Here is a 23,708-nt window from a genome sequence, read left to right as displayed (position 1 = left end):
CCACCCCCCAGTTTGGTGTCATCCTGGGAATACCCTGGTTGAAGAAACACAACCCTCTCATTGATTGGGGTTCGGGACAGATCACTTTCGAGTCCGAAGTCTGCCAACATTTTTGCTTATTAGAGGAGGACAGGGTTCTCAATCCCGCTAGGGCACTGGGGGGTCTGAGCATGGGTTCTGCAGAAGAGGTCATTCCTATAGAATCAGCACATACGGTGGGGGCTGCAATGACCGGAGTGCCCTCAGTGTATCATGATTTCCGCGAAGTGTTTGATAAGTCCTCTGCTGAGACTTTGCCCCCCCACAGGCCTTACGATTGTCCCATTGACTTAATCCCAGGGGCACCTATCCCTAAGGGTCGTATTTACTCATTCTCCCCCTCTGAGGAAGTAGCCCTGAAGGACTATATCCAACATGCACTACACCTGGGCCAAATCAGGCCCTCCTCTTCGCCTGCAGCCAGTCCCATATTTTTTGTGCCCAAAAAGGAGGGGGACCTGCGCCCATGTGTGGACTACAGGCGATTAAATGACATCACCATAAAGAATCGCTATCCTATACCTCTTATTTCAACATTACTGGACAAATTGACCAATGCTTCGATATACACCAAACTAGATCTCCGGGGGGCATATTACCTGATTCGGCTGCACCCGGGCGACGAATGGAAAACCGCTTTCTGCACTCGTCAGGGGTTGTATGAATACACCGTCATGCCTTTTGGCCTATATAATGCCCCGGCTACCTTTCAACGTTTTATTAACGACGTATTCAATGACATTGCAGACGTTTACGTTGTTGCTTATCTTGATGACATTTTGATTTTCTCTTGTACACTTGACAAACACATCCTTCACGTCAGGGAGGTACTCACACGACTCAGAGATCATGCTCTGTACGCAAAGCCTGAGAAATGCATGTTCCATACGAATGAGATCGAATTCCTGGGGTTTCATATCTCTCCTGGGGGGATTAACCATGAATCAAGCTAAAGTACAAGCTATCCTGGGTTGGCCAGTCCCTGTTACACTCAAGCATTTACAGTCCTTCTTGGGGTTTGCGAACTTTTATCGATGGTTCATCGTTAACTTTTCTTCTATCGTGGCACCACTGACGGCTTTAACTAGCCCCTTAGTTCCATTCACTTGGTCTATAGACCATCAAACGGCTTTTGAGACCCTGAAAACTTTGTTCACCACAGCACCAGTATTGCAACATCCGGATCCAGAACTGCCGTTTGTCGTAGAGGCGGATGCATCTTCGTTCGCCCTGGGCGCAGTTCTGCCCCAGCCTGGCCCTACCTCCGGCCTACTGCATCCAGTAGCTTATCATTCTAGGAAATTCACACAAACCGAAACACATTACACGGTCACTGAGAAGGAACTCCTTGCCATTAAGGATGCCTTTCAGGTCTGGCGGCATCATCTCCTGGGGGCTAAACACCAGACCACGGTGTATACCGATCATAAAAATCTACAGGATCTGGCTTCATTGAAATGTATCAATAGTAGACAGGTTCGCTGGCACCTCTTTTTTTTCGGCATATGACTTTATTGTCAGACATAGACCAGGGAAGGTACACGGCAAGGCAGATGCCTTATCTCGTTCACCCGGTGGAATTCCTCTCCCGTCCTACCCCGATACTCTACTAGAGCAGGGACACGTTGTATGCGCTTGTACCCCGTCACGACCCATGCTGACAGCCATCCGTCAATGGGTGACCCACCATCCCCAAGCCCTAAACGAATGGGACCCAGTTTTTCGGGAGGGGTTACCCTTTGTCCAGGGAAAATTGCTTCTGCCCACCTGCGATATCCGTAATCAAGCACTAGAATGGTCCCATAATGCCCTTATTAATGGTCATCCAGGTCAACAACGCACTCTCGATTTACTGAAGCGTTGGTGCTGGTGGCCATCAATGCGACGAGACGTAGAAGCCTTTGTGAACACTTGTTCGATATGTGCGCAATGCAAGACACGAAGAGGGTGCACTTTGGGGTTATTAAAGCCACTGCCCATTCCTCCTAGACCCTGGCATACAGTCTCAATGGATTTAGTGACTGATTTACCATGTATCCAAGGTTACAACACGATATGGGTTATAGTGGATTCATACACAAAAATGGCTCGGTTCGTACCATGTAAAGGAATAGCAACTGCCCCAACATTGGCCCATATGTTCTTTGAGTCCGTATTCAGCTTATTCGGACTGCCCCATGTCATTGTGTCAGACCGTGGTTCGCAATTTACATCTCGTTTCTGGTTGGCTCTCACTAAACTCCTGGGCATTGATGCCCGCTTTTCCTCGGCCTATCACCCTGAGAGCGATGGCCAGACAGAGAGAGTGAATCAGGCATTGGGACAATATTTGCGCTGTCTGACACTTGAATACCAATACACTTGGCTCAAGTCACTTCGCATTGCGGAATTCGCATACAACAACACCTTTCACTCTTCCACAGGGTTTTCCCCTTTCTATTCTCTTTACGGGCAGCATCCACGTACTCTACCCTTTCCTGATTTTGTCCTCACTGGTAACCCTGCTGCTAATGAATGTGCCCGAGACCTCGTCGCAGTCCATTCCCAGACCCTCCTCAATCTTAGGGAAGCCCAGGCCTCCATGAAGACTGCTGCTAGCAAAAGGAGGTCGGACGCACCTAGTTATAAAGTGGGTGACCGGGTCTGGCTATCTACACGTCACTTACGCATACCTGGTTGCCGAAAGCTCTTGCCCCATTTTATAGGTCCCTATCGCATTTCTAGCATCCTGAACCCCGTGACCTATCGTCTCAGTGTCCCTGCTACCTGGAAATTACACCCGGTTTTTCATACCTCCCTGCTAAAGCCATGCCCTGTCCCGACTCGTATGGTCTCCCCCACTGCTCTTGTCCCGGTGGACTCTCATGACGAGTACGAAGTTAATGCTATTCTGGGTTCCCGCATCCGTAGAGGCCACTTACAGTATCTTGTGGATTGGCTACGTTATGGTCCGGAGGAGCGCTCCTGGGTGTTTTCCTCCGAAGTCCACGCTCCTCGATTGGTGGCATCCTTCCATAGGGATAACCCGTCCAGCCCACGGGGTCGTGGGCCATTGAGGGGGGGCTCTGTCACGCCCACACTTATCCCGCCCCCCTTGTACATGCAACAAAAGTCCCAAGACACCAAACTGACCCGAACACTTATGCCCTCATATGGTTGCCGGCGGGGTATTGACACTGGTTGGCATTCGGGACGTTTGCAGAGACGTTCCCTTTACGGCCACTGGCGACTTCCGTGGCGACTTGCGGCTGGTTTCGGGCAGCGCGGACACCGCAAAGCCCGATATCCATGGTGCTCATCAAACGGTCTCCCACGTGACCAGAAACAGGAGACTCGTCGTGCACGGCAGCGCGCGGTGGTAAACACATGACCAATGGAACGCGATCAGCGTTCACGTGACTGCATCATGTGACCTGTTATTGCAGTCAAAAGGAACACGCTAATCAGCAACTAACGCTTCACAGCTGACTTTGTTACGTCCTGTACAGCTCTCTACGGATTATTCTTGATATTGCTATTTTTGACCCCGGACTGCTTTTGGAATTCCACTTAGATCCCCCTTGGTACCTTTGTTTGGACTATGTGTTTCACCGGACTCGACCTCAGCTACTCTCTCCTGGAACTGCCTTTGGATTGTCCTCCTGTTCTAACCAGCCAGCTACCTTCTGACCTTGGATCGTGTATTGGATTGATATTGGATGCTTCCTATTCTGAGTTGCTTACCTCTTGTCCTCGGACTGTTCTGGTACCTGGTCTCTCTTGATCTCCATACTTCGTTTCCTCAGCATCAGGTGACTTCACCCTTCAGAGTGCCATCCAGATTTATATCCTTGCCGGTTGCCATATTTTCCCATCATTCCTTTTTGGGTCCACTGTCATCCACATTGGGTAAGCCTTTTTCTTGATTCTCTTTTACACTCTGTTCACATTAGACCTTGCATTCACATAACCTTTTGCCTTGCAGCGGTCAGGGGGTCCATCTGGCGTTCCGGCTTCCGGTTGACGGCATTCATCACCTGTGGCTTCAAGGACGACACGAGCAGTTTCATTCTATTACTCGTGTGGTACTTGGGGACGGAGGTTTCATCGTCTACACGACCATCAAGTCCTGACAGTACCATAGACCAAAGTTTTAGTCTGTTCTTAATGATTCAAAAATGTGTTTTAATCAAGGAGATGAAATTGTATGCTTTTTTTGTTGACCTCAAGACAGCCTTCGGAGGTGTGTCAAGGGGAATACTTTGACGAGTCTTGAGGAAGAGGAATTTTCCAGACCACTTGATCTCTAAAATCCTGGTTTGGGGACTTAAGCCAAGCATTTTAAATGTTTATTCTCAGCATTTTTCAGATTGGCTACATTTGCATATCCCCAGAGTTTTGCATACACTGCACAACAGGAACAGTAAAACCTACTTAAGTAAGTTGCCCGTTTAAACTGCTGCTGTGCTGCCCGGTAAGCAATCATGCTCCAAGCGGCACACCAATTTATTTCTTTTTTTTAGTTCTCACAATGCTGGGTGTTAAACGTGTCAAGTCACCCATTTTCTGAAAGTGTGCAGTGTGTGACTGTCCGTGCGCCGGGCAGGCAGTGGCACAGGAATCAGCAGAGGTGGGTGCTCAGCGGCAACTGAGCTTTTTTTTCCGGTTCTTGAAGCAGTCGGGACCGGGACAGTAGTCATCTCCTCTGGCTCCACTCCAGTCCAGGTCCCACTCCTAGCATGAGGGGGAAATTAAGGGTGCGAGCGGTGGGGGGTCTGACCAGGATCACAAACTTTGGCTCAAATAATTGGATTTCAAGGTCTACAGTAATAATGTCTTATAGCGTTTACTTACAAAAAACACAAATTGCAGAATAAAGTCACATGACAGCATGTAAATCCTTATAGCAACATGTTAAGCCAAAAGAATATCATTGTGACTTTAATTTTCACATCCTGAATGGATATATAAGTCCCAGAATGCAAGATACTGCCAACCTGAAAATTCTAGTTAACCCCAGAGTATTTTCAGTGATTTAAGAGATGTAATACAAGACGTTGTCGAATAAACAAAGATAGGTATGCAGATTCTTTGTCACAAACTTCCATCACGTTGTTATTCATGATGTTGAAAACATTTGATTAGTGACTTAAAACAACTTTATTGTTTTGCATGTCAAGATAGTAGACATCATGGATATAAAAAAATCTTCAAATGGGCGCTTTGTGTTGCTCACTTTAACTTGCACAGATTTGCAAGGTCACTTGTGTTGGGTGAGCTCTTTGAGTTAGAAATGTTCCATCATGCATATGAAAGGCTCTGCCACTGACAAAAGAAATGTGTTTGCAACCTGAGCACCTTAACGACCTGCATGTGGAGGAAGGATAGCTCAGGGGCAACTTGTTTGTCGAGGACGCAAGACAACACAGTACAACACAGGTTCGAATCCCGATGCTGTGCTTAGAATCCACTTGCTGGTATTAAGCGTGTTATAAAACAGCAATTATAATTATAGCCACGGACAGTGTGTGTGTGTATCTTTCTAGCTATGTCTTAGGAAACAGGCAGTGATTGAATGTCCGCCCTGAGCCAAATCTATATTTGGCTCAGGAGAAAGACAGAGTCAAGGACGTGTTTCTTGAGCTTTTGAAATAAAGGTACGCTCTGTAAAAATTAAAAGAACTAGTGGTACGGCGTACCAATGATTTATACTACACTTCCATCTCTGGCCTAACCTGAAGAAATTGCCAGGCCCAGTCCCTAATATTTCAAAATGGTCAGTTCCTCTGAGTAATTAAGTTCTTAGTGTGCGCACTTCAAAAAGTCTTCACTCATGGTGTAATTGGCGATAGCATTGCTTCCTGTGGAGTAATAGGGAGCTCTGGCCTATAGCGCATCACAATTTCTAAAGCTTTTGATTCTCTTGATCGTTCCCTTTTGTGGAACAAACTATACAAAATAAGGGTTCCGCCCCCTCTTGAATTTCATTATTTCTTTGTATTCTTATACCACAGCCTCAGTGTCCGGCCATCCATGTTTTGGGGTTAGCAAGGAGTTTGTGATGAATAAGGTTGTTCGTCAGGGCTGACAAATGGCCACTACTTTTTATTATCTTTCTTTCAGATTTCATGGTCAATCATTTGCAGCAAGGTCTGTTTTCGCCTAGACTAAACAGAGTTCTCTACCCCTTCCTTTTATATGCAGACAATGCCATTTTATTAGATTTAACACCAAAAGGATTAAGGGCCAGCTTGAGCTATGCAACCAGATATTTTTAGGCTAACGGTTTTAGCTTAAATCTAAATAAAACAAAGATAGTGGCTTTTGGTGCCAACAAAAAGAAATACCATTGGGCCATAAATAATACAAATATTAATACGGTAGACTCATATTCTTGTTAAGGTGGGCTTTTTTCGAGTAACTGTCTATGGTCTGCACATTTACAGCAGTTGGAAAACCGGCAATCTACTAGCCTGGGGGGTCTTCTGAGATTTTATTATAAATATGGCAGCCTCCATTTAGATAAATGTATTCAGGTTTTGGAAGCAAAGGTGTTCTTATCTGTTTTGTATTGTAGCGGAATTTGGGGAAGCTCATTGTGCATTGCTCTGGATCTTATCTTGTACATCTACCCGAGGAAGTTGCTTGGCGTGGGACCAAGCACTGCAGGCTTGGTTCTTGCCTTTGAAGTTGGTGTTTTAAATATTGGAGTGCGTGCCGAATTTGGTTTCCTTGACTACTTTTGTAAAATACACTTAGTCTTGTCCAAAAATCTGAATATTATTAATGTCCTGGGAGAATTGACAAAAGACATCAGTTACGGTGAATACCCCTGGTACAAGAAATGTTTACTATGTAAAAAGTGGGACATCGAATTTAAACAGTTACATGATGGTTGTGTGTCCTTGTTTGATTTGAAAAAGAAAGCAAGAAAGTTGGAATTCAATCTTGCAACAAATAGTATGTTAAATCTTCACTTATTGAGCTATTTGGCAACAGCAAGGTGCTCATACCAGGATTTCGGCACGCTGAGCAATATTCATTCTCCCATTCATAGGCGTACTCTTGCAATGGTGAGATTAAATGTTTTACCACTCAGGGGCCGTATGTCGTGGCAGTTTACATCTAAGCTCTGTACCTGTGGCAGCGGTGTAATAGAGGAGGTACAGCACTTCTTGCTTATTTGCGCAAAATTAGTGTATTAAGACGACAATGGCTTAAAATACATTTTGTCGGTAATAATATTAGAACTGTTTTGGAGGCAATTAATTGTGTTTTGTCTTGCGTCGATACATGTTTTGTTAATGATTTGTCTGAGTACATTGTCGCCGCTTTTAAACGCTTGGAAAGGACATTGTAATTATACTTCTACATTCTAGATGGTTATAAATGTACACAATTTTATATTTTTAGCAACAATGTTTTTAATAAGGTTTTATTTGTGTAATCTGAATTAAATGTATTTCTCTTTGTCAATGGTGAAAGCCAAAATAAAGTATTACTACTACTCCTCAAATCATGTGTGCTCCTTCCTCATCCATCCCACTAATAGTCTGTGCCAGCGCTTGCTGCAGCACCAAACATGTGACATGGTGCAGCAGCAGTGTGATGAGTTGGTGGTGGGCTGATCTAGCACTGAGCCGGGCTGGCAGGGCCAGAATTAGTGACCCAAGATTTTTTGGGCCTGATAAAGTATTTGAGTCAAGCATAAAATAAAGTCAACCTATGCCGGTGATGTTTGTGCCTAAAAATGTATTTATTTATTTTATTTTTGTATACGGACTGAACTTACCACTGCAAAACACTGTTTTTGCCCAATTGCTTCCCCAACACAAACGTCAGGTAAAAGGGCATTGATTGACCAACGGATCCTGGCCTGGGGATAGATGTATACATTTCATCTGCTGGTGCTTTTCTTCTGCATTACACATCATCTACCATCCTTGGTAGGATAGCTCAGGGGCAACAGTTTGTTTTGGAAGCAAGACAACACAGCTCAACACAGGTTCGAATCCCGATCCCATGCTTAGAGACCACTCGCTGGTATTAAGCACGCTACAAAAGAACAATTATAATTGGTCAAACTCTTAACTCGGACAAATATTTTGCAGACTCAAGCAGTTCCCATAGGCCAACCCGTACCCTGCCTGAATATACAGGCCAGGTTTTAAGTTCCTAATGTACAGGACGTGTTTATTGAGAATATGACCTTATGCAGGATGAACCAATTAATTAACCAGGAAAAAAATATTAAAGGAGAGTATTGCTGGGGGATGCATAGTTTGATCTTGGGAAAGAGCATTTAAAAACTAGGATATTAGATCTAACATATAATAATGAGCTTTTGTTAAATGGCTGAAATGAAAAGATAATTATCATTACATTTACCAGTAAAAGCTAAGTTCTACCCTGCAAAATAGGCATCAAATGTTTAAACGGCCACAGAATATGGTCATTATCTGCCTTTCTTAATCATTTTCTGCCATCAACCTTGACACTTTACTGTCTCTATCTTTAGAGAAGTAATCACAACTATTTTCAGCTGTGGTATTTTTTTGTCTGAGGTTGCAAAACATTTAGGTTTCAGAGCTCTTATTTTGCACTCATTTACTTTTGCAGATGTTATTTCACATCAGACACACATAAGCATGTAATCTTCCACCTCTGGGTCACGTGTTGCATGGATGTTACAGAGGCCTTACTGCAGGCACAGCCTCGTGCCAGCCATTCCCATTCTCTGCATCTTTCTCTTGTTTCCCTTCTAACAATCGAAGAGAAAAGAGAGAAGAACAGAAGGAAAGAAAGGAGATGACAGAAAAGGGAGAGAAAGGGAAATTACATGAAACGGGCAGAGATACAACGATGGAAAGAATGGAAGAGAAATATAGATGGAAAGAAAGGACATTCTGGCACAGGCATGAGCCATGGACCGAGTCCACGGAGAAGACTTTTGGTGAATACTAAACTTTTCCCATCACCTTGCATTATGTAAGGGCCCCCCCAGTTCATGCTGCTCACGCCAGGTTCACTCTCCTAGGGGGATCTGGCAGCAGGCCCCGCTATCCAGTCGCGTTTCCAGGGAGTGGCCTGGGGTGGCATGTGCTACCCCTGGAATCTTATTGGCCACCCCAGGTGCCAGCCCACTATCCTAAACAATGATCATTATGTGGGTGCGCGCTCGTAGTTCATGCGACCCCTGCATAAGTCAGTGCCCCACTTGGGCCACCCCAGTCAAAAGAGTCTGGACACACCACTGCTGCTCTCCTCATACTGGTCCTCCTTCGCTTTTTCTGGTATTCACATTGTTGGCTTGCAACCTGGGAGATTCCCTCCCGGCTCCCCTCCCTGTGAGGCGGCCTTGTTGTGGCGTAAAGTGTTGCACATGCAGCAGAGCCTGCCATAGCCTTCTGGTAGTAGTCTAAGCTAGTAACATGCAAACATTACATAATGGCAGGGTGACAGACTGTCACTGCATACACAAGGAAAGGCATCTGCCCCTTCGCTCCCTACTTACCCTGTTTGTTGTACATCTGCCTCTGCCTTTCACACAGTCTGATTAACACAGCTATATTCTGTCACTACCTATAGCTATGCATTACTGTACTCTGATAGTCTGCATCCAAATAAGGCACTGCCCTGTACCTTTAAGACATCAAGGTACCCTGACACGGTGACATCCCTGGGGCAGGGTGCAGTATCCCAGATTGCAGTGAGATAGTGCAGTGCTGGCCACTATAACCCCGGGGTCTGTAAAGTTTGAAATGTACCAAGAGTAGTGAACCCTCTACTGATTTATGGGACTCCCCAAGGCCCCATAGATAGTTTATTTAAAGCAATCCTGGCAATATAAATAAAACCCCTGTAGAAAGATAACGTCTGTTGCCATGCGCGCTTTGGTGATTGCCACAGTGCTATAAACCCACTTAGAACATGTTTTGCAGGTTAAAAACAGCCCTTATTGTCCTTTTTCGTAACCAATTCTAGCTTACTGCTTTCTTTTCAAAATAACTGTTGTGAGATGGTTTTTAGCCCCTGTGCGAAGTATTTTAAGTTAATTGTAATCACTATCTAACTTGAATGGGTCACATTGTTGTGTCAACATAATATGTAAATGTGGAATTCGAGTAGTATATGTGAATAATAAGCCTTATTCAATGTCAATGTTCTTCAGATTTGCCATTAGGAACTCATCATGTTTTACATATTGTTTCTACTTAGGCTTATTGAAGAGTGCACACGTAATTGGACCGCTTGTTCATATTCATGGCCTTCAGAGCCATTCTACCTTGTCCTTTAATATTCACCACCATACGGAATGTTCCTTTCTAATAAACTGACATGTCATCATTTGGCATTCAAAACTGAATAGTTTGAATGCCAAATGGTTAACTAATTAGGTAACTATGGTTACCTAATACCGATATTTCTGTCTTAGATACACGAACCCTGAATTTTGCATCTAATCCTTGGATTTCCTCACTAACTTCATTGTGAGGTCATTATTCAGCATCCACGCATGCTCCTCAAAATATAGTTTTGCATTTCCCCAGGTGAGCATCGCCTGAGAATGTGACCTCGAGAGCATCTTATTTGTGAAATCTTTCCAATTCTGGACCACAGGCTGCTTTTTCCACCCCCTGCGCACCATGGTATACATTCGGGTACAATGAAAACTATTGTTCACAGGGCCAGAAGAAAATACCTTTTGCTTCTGACTTAAAGCAAATTCTGCTTCTGACATAGATAATTTATTTTCATTCATTTTCGGCAGAACACTTGTGCAGCAAATACATGTGCCTCGAAAAGAATAAAAGACACAACATGGAAGTTTCCACATTGTGCTGTCTGTTAGAAGGTTTAAAATGGCTCCAAGCGGGCCCAGATTTTCTTCTGCATGCATCATCACTGGAGTATGAGAGATACCTTGATCAATCTTGCTCATTGCTCGAGAGGGGCCTGTTTTTGCGGTTTGGGCTCAGGATACTACCTTTGGCCCCCACCATGAAGCAGTGGAAGCTAGCAGATAGCAATGTCTGTCCAATGTGTGGTGCCACAAAATAAACTATTATTCACTTTCTTCTGCTATGCTCCAAGACCCTTAGTCTGAGACGCCAATAGTTATGTCCAACATTTAGAGCAGAGGGCCATCGCCTGACCAGCAAAGCAGTGAGCTTCTGCAAACACACAAGTTACTCACGTGTGGTGTTTGCTACGTCCCGTTATATCTTTAGAGGTTGGAATTTGAGGGCTAAATGTGCCAAAATTTAACTCGTTTTTATGCATTTTACAAGCTTGTGGATATACTTACTGTTATTTAAGGGCGAGGTATCTCGTCCTTGGGATTACCTCCCTGTTGCCAAGGACGAGATACCTTGTCCTTGGCACTTAAGGGGTTAATGAAACAGAAAAACGTTAGAAGGCATTGAATGGCGAAATACCAAAATCACCAAAAAAGGCCTTCGCACTGGGTGGGGGAAACCCCATGGCAGTTAAAAGGTTAAGACCTGAATGACGGATCCTTAGTCCGGAATGGGCAGAATTTTACTCTGATTTTACTCTTTTATGCTTGATGATTTTATATTTGTTTTAATGCGATACGAATGCATATTCTATTTATTCTATGTAACAGAGTTTGTATTTGTATTTGTATTAATTTGTTTTTATGACGCTCTGTCAAAATAAAGCTGTTTTGATTGATTGAAGTACATCAACACGTTCACGCTGTTTTCTATTAAATACATGTGTACATCCATATTGTTTCCCTTGAGAATTTGGTAAAGCTGGCTTCGAATATCAGATGAAACACTAATACACCATAGATAATTCTGTATGCCTACAGTAATGAACTAATCAATAAATGCAAGTTTCCAGTTGTTTGACTTTCGCTTCTCCTCTTTCCATGCACAGGTTGCCAGAGGTGGCATGAGACGAGATGGTTATTCTCAGGAAGGTACTGCATGATATTTCCTAAATGTGATCCTTTGTAATGGTGTGGATCTGTATTTGAGAGGAGATAATGCTTGGATCTAGTACTGTGTGAAAGATGAGTGAGGCTGGATCCTATTCTGATACAGTGCACAACTTGATAGAAGGGTGATTTGATGCAGTGCTTGGCAAGAGAGGAGAGCATAATCAGTGTACATGACTAGGGAGATGAGACTGGACGTGATAGTCATTGCTGATGTAGTTGTCACTTGCTTTATATTCCTTTTGTATACATTGTTTCAAGCTTGTGTTTACTTCTGTTTTTATTCTTTTATCTGTAATGATGAATTTAATGCATATGTCGGGTTTGTTATTTTTATGTTCTGTTATTTAGTTGGTTTTATTTTGTGAAAAGTTATTTGAACTATAACACAATAAAAAAAATATATATAGTCGATGCTGTGCAATGCCAAGTCCTATCCCTGGTCTGCTCAACTCAGCCTTCTATCCTATCTATCATGGAGGACAAATTGAGTTCCACATGGGGGTTATAATAGATTGATTATTACAGTGTTAAAAAACGGATTTGCCTGAAGTGGCGAGTGCTACATAAATCAGCAGGCTATTATTTGTATTATTAGCCTATTGAGTGTACAAGATGAGCTGTATGGCATTTAATACATTGTAGACTAGAGAGAGTGACTTGAGGTCTGGAAGTTATAAGGTGGGAGATGGGATGCAATGCAGTGTATCAGGTGAGAGCAATGAAATATGGTAGTTTATGATGACCAGGATGTGATCAAATTCAGCATACATGTTATTTACAACTGGGTATAAGACGGCACCATGCACTTGAGCCAGTGCATAAGGTGAGAGGCAGGTGGGATTGCTCAATGCTGTCTTCTTACTAACTCTCACATCCTTGGCAGGGTGACCATGTGTGGCTGGATGCCCCACCCGGCAGTGAGCACAAGGTTCCCATCGGGGCTGTGGTGAAGGACTCTGAGACTGGGCAGGTGCTCTTGGTGGACGATGAGGGAAAGGTGAGTCCTGTGAAAATGGTGGCTGTCATGCTATATATGTAGTGCAAACATAGAAAGGAATTACACTCAGATGCCTGAAGCCACTTTCCCTGGGATTCCAAGAAATAATAAAGCCAAAGGCAAAGATGTGGTATACACCTATGCTCACAGTGGAACTGCTGTTTTTGCTCGTTTATGTCCTCAGAAGCGTTTTGAGACAGTGGGGCTCATTACACGGATGGCGGAGAACCATGGCGCTATTAGCGCCATGGTTCATGCCGGTAAAATACCGGCACCGCCTTGGCGGAAAAGGGAATTACCGCCCCATTCCAAGGTTGGCGGGGCAGTAATTCCCCCTTCCACCATTGCCCTTCCCCATTCCCATTTTTGCCCCATAGTGCTCAATGGGAATGGGGAAGGCGCTAATTACGGTACCGCAAATTGCGGTACCGTAATTAGCTCCCTGGGTCCCTTTGCGGGTTGGTTTTTAACGCCTGCAAAAAGCAGGCGTTAAATCCCCCAACTCGCAAAGGGACCTCGTAGTAAGGTGGTAAGGATTTACCGGTACCGGTATTTTACCGGTACCGGTAATTCCTTACCGCCATCCGTGTAATGAGGCCCAGTGTGTCCTCCACACTCCACCCTGAGGTGCCAGAACCCTCTTCTGTGGGTTGTTTGGGTCCTTGTTGCTTTTCCCCTCTTCTTTTGTTTTCGTTTCATGTTTCTTTATTGGCATTTTTGAAAGTTACACATTTATAACAAACTAGTAGAAATATCTGTGTACATGCACTAAAGTGCATAAAGGAAGAAATTTTCAGAGTGTCATATATTATGTGGTATATTTAAATGTGATTTATAATCACATTTTTCAAAATAAATGATTAAAAATATAAACAGTAAAGTTGACTTGAGATCATAATATAAAGTAAATTAAAGTAAAATAAGATTTTAAACGTACATGATTATTATTGACATAATAATACATAACAAGACATATTACAATGAATAATTACATAACACATAAGTACAAGTTAACTGACAAAACCTATATATTTATTTGAAGTATATTTCTTTGAAAAAAAAGTTTTTTGTAAAAATGTTACCACTGTTAGGTAATAGCTTTCCTTGCTTGGAACCTTAAAGTATCCCAATTTTGACATCAGATCATGTACGGACTTAAAGTTGTCTGCGACTGAAAACGGACTCTGGAAGGAATATTCCAACTTTTTTGAAAGTTGTACTTTGTAACTTGTTAATGGTCATTCTAAAGGCATGTTTGGTTGGAAAATGTCTCCTCCTCAAAATGAATGGTAGTTCAGTGTTGGCTAAGTCGGTTAGTGAGATAAACACCATCTGGTTTTGAGCTGTTCCTGTGAGGACATCCGCAATTATCAGATTGGGTTTAAGATCTTTAACTAGCAATCTGGTTCCATTGCACAAACCTCTTTTTGTGTTAAGATTTCTAAGCAGCATAATAATACTGCCAACTTTAATTTTCAATTTATGAAGAGGCATTCCCGATGGAGCCAACGTGTTTGGAAATTCTATGGGTTCATTTTGAGCATCTTCATCTGTCGGATCGTCAGTGGAACCCGAACTTAGATATGTTTTCTAAGGCAACAGCTGCCTGTAGCAGTGACATCAGGCAAAGCGGGCAACTTCAAACAAACATACATCTGGCCTTTTATTATATGGTATGGTTAACTCACAAACATCTAATCAACAACACCAATAGTCTATCACACCCTCCACCTACTGAGTCACAACATTATATTCCAGTTGCAATTCACAGTATATTCTGTCTTATACATTGTGGCTCATTCCAAGTTGGCCGGTGCAGTACTAATGTGCCGTCAATACCGTTTACCAGCACGTTACTCCACTGGCCAACTACGAGTTTGCCAGTAATGGGCCTGACTTACCTCCAGCCAAGAGCTGGTGGTAAATTAGGCCCCTTAATGGCAAAATCTGCCGGTATTACCACCACCGGTATTATCAGTGCTGGTAATACTAGCAACTCCCCCCATGGAATCCTATTGGACTCCATGGAATGAGGAGTAACTACCCTTACTGGCTCTTGGAATCTGCCAGTAGTTCCGGCAGACCAAGTGCCGGCAACAGTAATTCCATTTGGTGGTATCCCGCTGGATTTACCGGCAGGATACCAATAAACTTGTAATGAGACCCATTGAGTCCCAGAGTCCTAACATCATCCCCCCAATAGCCTTTGCATCCTGCACGTGCACATCGATCCTTATGTACATCCGCATACATTTTCAAACTACCTTGCATTGACCCATCTGCTCTCCCTCTATCTGCGACCATCATGGTGGTATGAGTTCCGGTGATGCCAATACTGCATCCAGGTATTCATCCCAGATTGAGTATATTCCTTCTTGTTCTGCTAGCTCGGCCGCTTCAGTCTAATATCTCTTTCGGCTGTTGCCCACTTGACCATGTCTTAGGCCCAACTCCCAATAGATAAACTGGAGGCCTGCTTCCACCTCATTGTTATCTGCTTCTTGGCCAGAGTGATTCCCAATAACACAAACCTTCTCAGCAACCCACTGTTTCTCCTACTATCGATTATACCCAAAAGGCACCCTTTAATTGTCGCCAGCAAGGACCTGCCTGTGAAGTGCAATAGTACTTCAATTATTTATGCCAGTATTCACATACTTGATGACACTTCCACCACCTATGTATAAATGTAGCTTGCAAGCACCTACGTTTGTGGCACTCTGCATTAACCTGGCTATACATCTTCTGTAGCCTGGTAGGTGCTATGTATGCTTGTTGCATGCATTTAAAGCATATCAATTTAAACCTCATGTTGCCAGCAACAGCTCTAGTACTGGCAGAAGCTCTTCTTCAATCTGTATCTACCAGAGCCTGTCCTATAACTTCTTTCTATTTCCAGCATGTGTTTTGTACCCATGTGGACAGTTTCCTCCTGCATGCTTTGTGTGTGACTTGGGAGCATTCCTCAGGGGCAACGCACTCACCTTGAAAGCAAGACGATGCAGAGCAACGCAGGTCCGATCCCCGCGTCCGCGCTTAGAAACCTCTGGATATTAACCACGTTATAAATAACCAATTACAATTACAAAATACCCCCCCCCCCCTCAGCGATAGAATAGCTTGATTGACAGTGTCTATTTGGGGGGTATTCGGAAACCGCTCCCACATTCTTCTGCTCTTTGCTGCTAGCTTAGCATATGTCAAGAAACTAGCCTGTCCCATATTAAGCTGGCCCTTTCAAAGCTCATGAACCCTCGCTCCTCAAACAATTGTCCCCATTGTTCTATTCCCCTTACCATTGCTCTACATGCCGTTTGTCTTGGCAATTGCCCAGGCATATCTCAGTCCCCATATTGGCAGTTGCGCCAGGTACATGTACTTGTGGCCTTCGATTCTGGTGTTTTTATTCCTTACTACATGGATTGTTTGTACCTGCTATGGTAAGGTCTTTCTGTGGGTGATAATTGTCTCTAACAGTAGCGTTACCCTATATTTATCTACCTCCTTAAACCATGGGACTACATATTGCAATAATGGAGCAGTATAATAAAGTCTGAAATCAGGAGCACCTATACCTCCCTCATCATATGGCAATCTTAGCGTCTACAGCCCTAATCCTGGGCATCTATTGATTGCCCCAATAAAATCTCACCATCATCTTATCAATTCTACAGAAGTCGACTTCGGTTATTGGTGTAGGGCTCTCTGAAACATATACAAGAGTCTAGCGAGTGCCACCATTTTAGATATTGCCACCCTACCCATCAAATACAAAGAGAATTTCTTCCAGTATTACACTGATGCCTCTAATTTGTTTAAGGTCTGTGTAACATTGGCTTCATACACTTTGTCCATGTCTGCGCACACCATGATGCCTAGGTAGCAAGACGACGATACTGTAGCTGGGAGCCCAGTCCAGAGACGCAGAATACGTCCCGGGCATAGAATAGAGGCATGATTTTGCCCCCTTGATCTGAAAACCAGAGATCAATCTGAAATCTTCATTTTGCAGGGCCTCTAATGTACAATTATATATCATTAGCATACATTGACGCTGTGCACGTCTATCCCGTAATACTATATCCAGCTACATTAAACCTCTCTCTCGTCAGGCTCGCCAGTGACTCCATCCCCAGCATGAACAGTAATGGAGACACAGAGCAGCCCTGACTGATGCCTCTGCCAATTTCCATTGTCTCAAGCAGGCCCCATTAGTTTTAACTCTGGCATATGGTTTCCAATATAGCAGTTGAACCCAACGTACAAATATCTCACAGAGCCCGAATTTCCACAGTACCTCAGTCATATTCAACCAGTCAACACAGTCTAATGCTTTAGTCGTGTGAAGACTGACAATACCCTACTGCACGCTGTCCTTCCTCATGCCTTCCATCACTAGAAACATTTGCCTAATGTTCGTCATCATATCCCTCTGCGGGATAAACCCGGCTTCATCCTTGTGTACTATATTGTGTATAAACTGAGCCACTCTACGCACCAAGATTTTATCCATAATTCTGCTATCAGCTTTTATTAGCGAAAGCAGTGGGTATGACACGCATTCCTCTGGGTCTTTCCCCGCCTTCTACCGCAACACTATTATTGGCTCGCACATAGTCAGTGGCATAATACATTTCTCATATGCTTTCTCATAGAGTTCAGTACATTTGGCCACTAGTAGTTCCTTATATTCCTTATAAAGTTTGATTGGGATCCCATCGCTGCTGGGTGTTTTCTCACCTTGCTAATTCTCGATAGCCCATTGGATCTCTTCAGTCTCCAGAGGCTTGTCTAGCTCCTCTTTATCTACCTCCTCCAGCCGCAGCCACTCCCCTTCCGTCAATGGATCCCTAACCTGAGCTGCACACATCCTTACTTGTTGAGTGTACAGTTTTTCATAGAATTTGCTAAAAACCCAATGCATGCGCTCCTGCTCCAGGATCACTTCTTCTGTTTCGTTCTTGACAGCAGTAATGCTGTCCCCCTTTTCTCTGTTGACCAGCCATGCTAAGGTTCTGACCTGTTTTTCGGCTTTGTCGTGCATCCAACTGACATAAGTAGCATACTCTATTTTAGAGCTTCGTCCATGTTCTACATACAGCTGCTCTCCTTTAGTTGCCAGTGCACACCTTTCTTCACCAAATCTTTGACCTCAGTTTCCAGTTGCCCAATGTGTTCCATGATAACTTGCCTTGGCTTAAATCCATATGTAGTAGAGATACAGCCACTACTACCTTGAAAGCTTCCCATATTGTGCCCCAGCTATCCACTGACCCAATATTATGTCTAAAGAACTCCTTTATCACCTGCTTAGTCGTTTGCCTGTACGCTCGATCAGCAAGCGCCTCCACCCACAATTTCCACATTGGTATTGGAGCATTATTTTGCTTCCAACCAAGTGTGACTAGCAGGGGAGCGTGATCTGACAACGATCTTTGTGGGTATTCAGCTGCCTCCAATACACATGTCTATCCCTCCTGCATTAAGAATTCAATTCTACTGTATGTTCTGTGTGCAACTGAGTAGAAGGAGTATCCCCGGTCGGCTGGATGCAAGAACCTCCAGGCTTCAACAAGCTTATGTTCCGGAAGTGTATCTAACAATGTTCTAGAGGCAGGTCCTAGTGCCCTCCCCCTAACCCAGGATGTGCCCAACGTATTGTCCAGGATAGTTTCAGTACCCCATCCAGATCACCTTATGTGCCGCATACCTACAGAGTAAGGTCAACATTTGAGTAAATAAATCTGCGCTATCTATATTTGAGGCTTAAGTGCACAGTAACACTATGAGCTTCCCATCCAATCTTCGCGCAACCATCACACATCTCCCTGCTTTATCCTTCCCCAGAGTGTCTAGTTGCCAAGGGACAATATTACATACCCAAATAAGTACACCCATGGCTGAGGAGGTATAAGATAAGCTGTACACATTCCTGCTCCATTTCTTGCCCATTTTCATAGGCTCCTCTTGGAATGGATTGTGTACTTCCACGTATTCCTCATCTTTGATATTCGATATCCAGCTTCAGCTGCTTCGGCAAAACAATTTCAGCAGAGGGCACTGTGCGTCGATGCAGTCGACTCGATGTCCCTCGAGGGCCTCCGTCTTGAAGGTTGATGTCATCAAAGGTATATATATACACAGCACCCGTTAGCTTCAGTTCTGTTTTTCTGAGTAAGCTAACGCTTTGAGAAACTCCGGCTCGCTTCTATTGTTCTATTCACAATGTCTTCTTCCCCAACACCTACTACCCCGAAGACCGGGTTCAAGAAGTGTCAGGACTGCAGCTCCAAAATGTCGATAACCGACCCACATTGAGTATGTTTGTGGTATCTTGGTGTGGAGCACAAGACATCGACCTGCTCCAAATGCCAGTCGATGACTGCAAAGGTTCTGAAGGAGCGAAAGGGGAAATTGGCGGTAGGTAGAAACCCCAAGATATCCCCATCAGCTACCCTGTTGAAGAAACCTTCTTCGGACGAGCCGAGAGGTGACTCTACTCGAAGGAAGAAGGTTAAAAGGTCCAGGTCGAGGAGTGGCTCCCACCACTCCTCATCGTCGTCGAGGAAGTCGAAAAAGAGGCACCACAGGTCGCCTTCTTCCACTTCGTCATCAGACACCTCCCCTGAGAGGAAGCATTTAGGCTAGAAATACTAAAAATATTTGAAAAACAAAAACCCTCGACAAGCCATGCTCCTATGGTATCTTCTTGAGCCTCCAAGGAAAGGGCTCGAGCCAAATTCTGTGCGCCCTCGATCCCGGGATGAAGGACAGATCCTCATCGAGAGCCATTGGTGCCTTAACGCAATGAGAAATCATTGAAGCATCCTTCGAGCCGTAAGTCGAAGCATAAGTCGAGATCGAGTTTGTCGACGCCATCAATGCGAGCTGCGCCTTCGATGGCAGCCACGCCCTCGACACCGGCGGCATCATCGAAACCAGCTGCGCAATAAACGCCGGCCGCACTATCTACACCAGCTGCGCCACCGACACCAGCTGCGCCATCTACACCAATGGCACCTTCGACACCATCGTAGCCTTCGATGCATCGAAACAGAAATCGACTTCAGTAAAAATGTCGATGACTCCTCGAGCATCGAGTTCAAAATTTCTGAAACCTTCGATGCCCACTCCAGAAAAGACATATATTCCTTTAGCAAGGAAGGATTACTTCAAATCACTAAACTCAATTTATGAGGAAAATGAGCCATCAGATAACGATGCACCATTTGGGTTTCAATATGGTACACCAAATGTGCCTGAGAGTTTTATTTCAGAACAATCAAGATTAAAATATCTTTATGATAACTTGCAAACAGCCAGTGGAGTAGACACTTCAGCAGAGCTAGAATTTGGTAGAACCGAAGCTGGTGAGCATGCAGATGCATTATATAGACAGTTAATGTCTAAAGTGTAGATTACTTGGGATGGAGTAGGCCTACCCTCCCCTTTGAGCAGGATGATCTAACAGATATCCTTGATAAGGATCCGCAAATGGATCCCATTTTACCATTCCACATTGATCTCCATAAAAGGGTGGCAGCAAATTCGGAAACGCCAAAGTCTAATAGGTCCGTAAACAAAAACCTGACTAGAAAATACCGCCCATTAGTAGTGACCCCAACTACTTATCAAAACACCCCACTCCAGTTAGTCTGGTGGTGCAAGCAGCTGCGGCAACTTTAAAACAAGCAGCTTACCCAACTATCCCTCCAGATAGGGATGACAAGAGAGTAGATGCATGGGTAAGGAAAGTATTTTCTGCAAGGAGCATGGCTCTTAAATCAGCCAAATCCACATGTGCCTTAGCCTTAGCAAAGTTCTCATTCACTCTATGGCACTGAATTTCCATGGCGGCAGAGCACATTCCCGAAGGAGAGGAAAGAGACTGATTCTTGGCTATTGTTAGAGACGGCAAAGAAGCCATGTGCAAGTCTCTTCAGTTGGGTCTGGATTCTGCTGGCAGTATCAGCAGAGCCATGGCAACAAGCACCGTAATACAGAGATTTGCGTGGTTGAGGAAGTCCGGTATTTGCGCCGGATATGCAGTCCAGACTCCTTAACATGCCTTTTGACGGGTCTCACCTTTTTGGCAACAAGGCTGACGAAAGCCTTGAGAAGTTACAGACCTCGAAGGCGGCAGCCAAATCCTTAGGTGCCGCTATTAGTCAGCCTCAGCCCTTTGGCCCCCAGTGGACAGCCTTGGTGGGGTAGATCTTTTCGCTACTACTCCTCAGTTGGAAGAGCAAGAGAATGGCTGGTCAAAGAGGCCAAAGAAGATTCCCTCGGGGTGAACGAGGGAGAGGTGCAAAGCCTGCTCAAGCAGTGATATGATATTACATGATAGGTTATTTATAACGTGCTTAATAACCAGAGGTTTCTAAGCGCAGACCCGGGGATCGAACCTTTGTTGCTCCGTGTCATCTTGCTTCCAAGGTGAGCACATTGCCCCTGAGCTATCCTCCCGAGACTTTACCAATAGCCACGGCTTCAGCCGCCTCAAAACCTCTCTGACGTCTTGAGTCATGAAACAACAGTGGGAGGCAGGCTGTCTCAGCATCTGAAAGAATGGCGAGACATTACTTTGGATGCTTGGGCATTGGAAACCATAGCCCAAGGTTACTGCCTTCCCTACATTCACAGACCTTAGAACCATCCACCGGGGAGCCACGCTTTGAGGGTTCCAGATCTGCTCCTTGTGCAGGATATTTTGACCCTGCTAGAGATAGGCACTATAGAACCAGTGCCTGTAGTGGAGAGGAAAAAAGGATGGTACTCTCCATATTTCCTAATACCCAAGAAGGACGGAGGACTGAGGCCCATCTTGGACTTGAGACAAGTTCCTCAGGAAGGACAAATTCAAGATGATCACACTTTCTCAGATCGTTCAGGCCCTGCAACTCCAGGATTGGATGGTGTCATTGGACCTTCAGGATGCTTACTTTCATGTGCCAATCCATCTCAAGCACTGAAAGTACCTGAGGTTCGCCGTTGGCGGTTCTCATTATCAGTTTCGAGTTCAGACCTCCGCACAAGGGTTTTCACCAAGCTGATGGTGGTGGTGGCAGCGAGTTTCTGGAGAGGGGATTCACGTCTACCCTTACAAGAAGTCCCATATGACACCTTCTGAAAGCTCCAGTTCATCAGGTCTGTACTGGATAGATCCGTAGGAAAGAGCTTGCCACCCGAGGTGAGGGCTCAAGGCATTCTGCAGATGGTCTCCAAGTTTCAAAGTGCCCAGTGTCTCCCGGCCTTCGACTTTTTGGGGTTTCTCAGCCTCATGGCATCCTGCATTTTTCTGGTGCCAGAGGCTCGCCTGAGAATGAGATCCCTTTAATGGGCTCTAAGAACACAATGGTCTCAATTCTCGGGCAACATGTCAGACCTACTTCAGGTTCCAAGCAGGGTCGCACAGGATCTCCTGTGGTGGGCCTGCGAGGACAACATTCTGAAGGGAGAACCCTTTTGGCAACCATGGCCGGAGATAATAGTAGTAACGGACACCTCACCCACGGGGTGGGGAACCCACGCCAACGATCTGACAATCAGCGGTCATTGGTCAGACTTGTGCTAAAGGCCTTTCTACCCTCTGTACAGGGAAAGAATGTCCTGATACTGATAGACAACACAGTGGCCATGCACTACCTCAACAAGAGAGGAGGTGTAGGGTCACTACCACTGTGCAGAGAAGCAATGCAGCTCTGGTACTGGGCAATTCAAGAAGGAATCTCCCTATCAACAGTTCACCAAGCCGAGAGGAGAACACGGCAGCGGATGCTCTGAGCAGGTAGAGCACAGTCTCCCACAATTGGGAACTAGCTCAGGAAGTCTTTCAAGAGATCTTTACCCTTTGGGAAACCCCTCAAGGGGGCCTGTTTGCGACCAATGTCATCTGAAAATGCAAACTGTACTGCTCCAGGGAATTTCCTCCAAGAGGAGCTCTAGGAGATACGTTTGTAGTGGACTGGGAGTTTCCACTCCTGTGCGCAATTCCTCCAGTCTCCGTCATTCCTCACGTGGTCAGGAGGTTGAGAATGTTCGGGAAACTCATGATCCTAATTGCTCCGGATTGGGCTAGGAGGACGTGGTACCCGGACCTTCTGGACATGTCCATCTGCCCTCCAATACGTCTTCCACAAAGAGAGGACCTTCTCTCGCTAGATGAGGGTCTGGTTCTCCATCCAGAGGTCAGGACACTCAGCCTTCACACATGGTTTCTGAGAGGCTGAGATACAAGGATTGGGGCCTTCTGCATGACGTAATGGGGATTTTGCTTTCGGCCAGAAAGCCAGCAACAAAGATCTTGTACCGTTGCCGTTGAAACACATTCTGCAGCTGGTGCAAGGACACAAATGTAGAGCCTTTACTATGCAAAACACCAGAAGTGTTATCTTTTCTACTATACCTATCCAATCTGGGGCTCCAGGTTGAAACATTTAAAGGCTATTTGGTGGCGCTATCCATCTTTAAGCGCTTGTCAGAGGAATCTTTATATTTTAAAATCCCACTGGTAACACAATTTCTAAAGGGACTCACCAATGTGTTCCCCCCATCTCCTTTCCAGGTTCTAGTTTGGGAACTTAACCTGGTATTAAAATGTCTTATGTGTGCACCTTTTGAACCTATGTCTGTTAAGGTTGCTAACATTTAAAACCATTCTATTGGTAGCATTAACTTCAGCCCGTAGAGTGAGTGAATTGCAGGTACTATCATCTAAGCCAT

At 44.7% G+C, this 23,708-nt stretch overlaps 1 protein-coding gene across 1 annotated transcript in view; it reads left to right on the top strand.

Annotated features, from left to right (window-relative positions):
• MYO7B (myosin VIIB) overlaps positions 1-23,708 on the top strand; it is a 1,466,289-nt gene that overhangs the window by 114,425 nt on the left and 1,328,156 nt on the right. Inside the window, exons 2-3 of the mRNA XM_069617875.1 lie at positions 11,926-11,968; positions 12,873-12,986. Coding sequence (XP_069473976.1) covers positions 11,951-11,968; positions 12,873-12,986 — 132 coding nt within the window. The 5' untranslated portion in view covers positions 11,926-11,950. The remainder of the gene's footprint in view (positions 1-11,925; positions 11,969-12,872; positions 12,987-23,708) is intronic.

Source organism: Ambystoma mexicanum, chromosome 10 (assembly GCF_040938575.1).
Source record: "Ambystoma mexicanum isolate Mex_15411 chromosome 10, UKY_AmexF1_1, whole genome shotgun sequence".
Taxonomy (NCBI): Eukaryota; Metazoa; Chordata; class Amphibia; order Caudata; family Ambystomatidae; genus Ambystoma; species Ambystoma mexicanum.
Note: the sequence above shows the minus strand (reverse complement) of the source record. Positions and strands in the feature narration are given on the sequence as shown.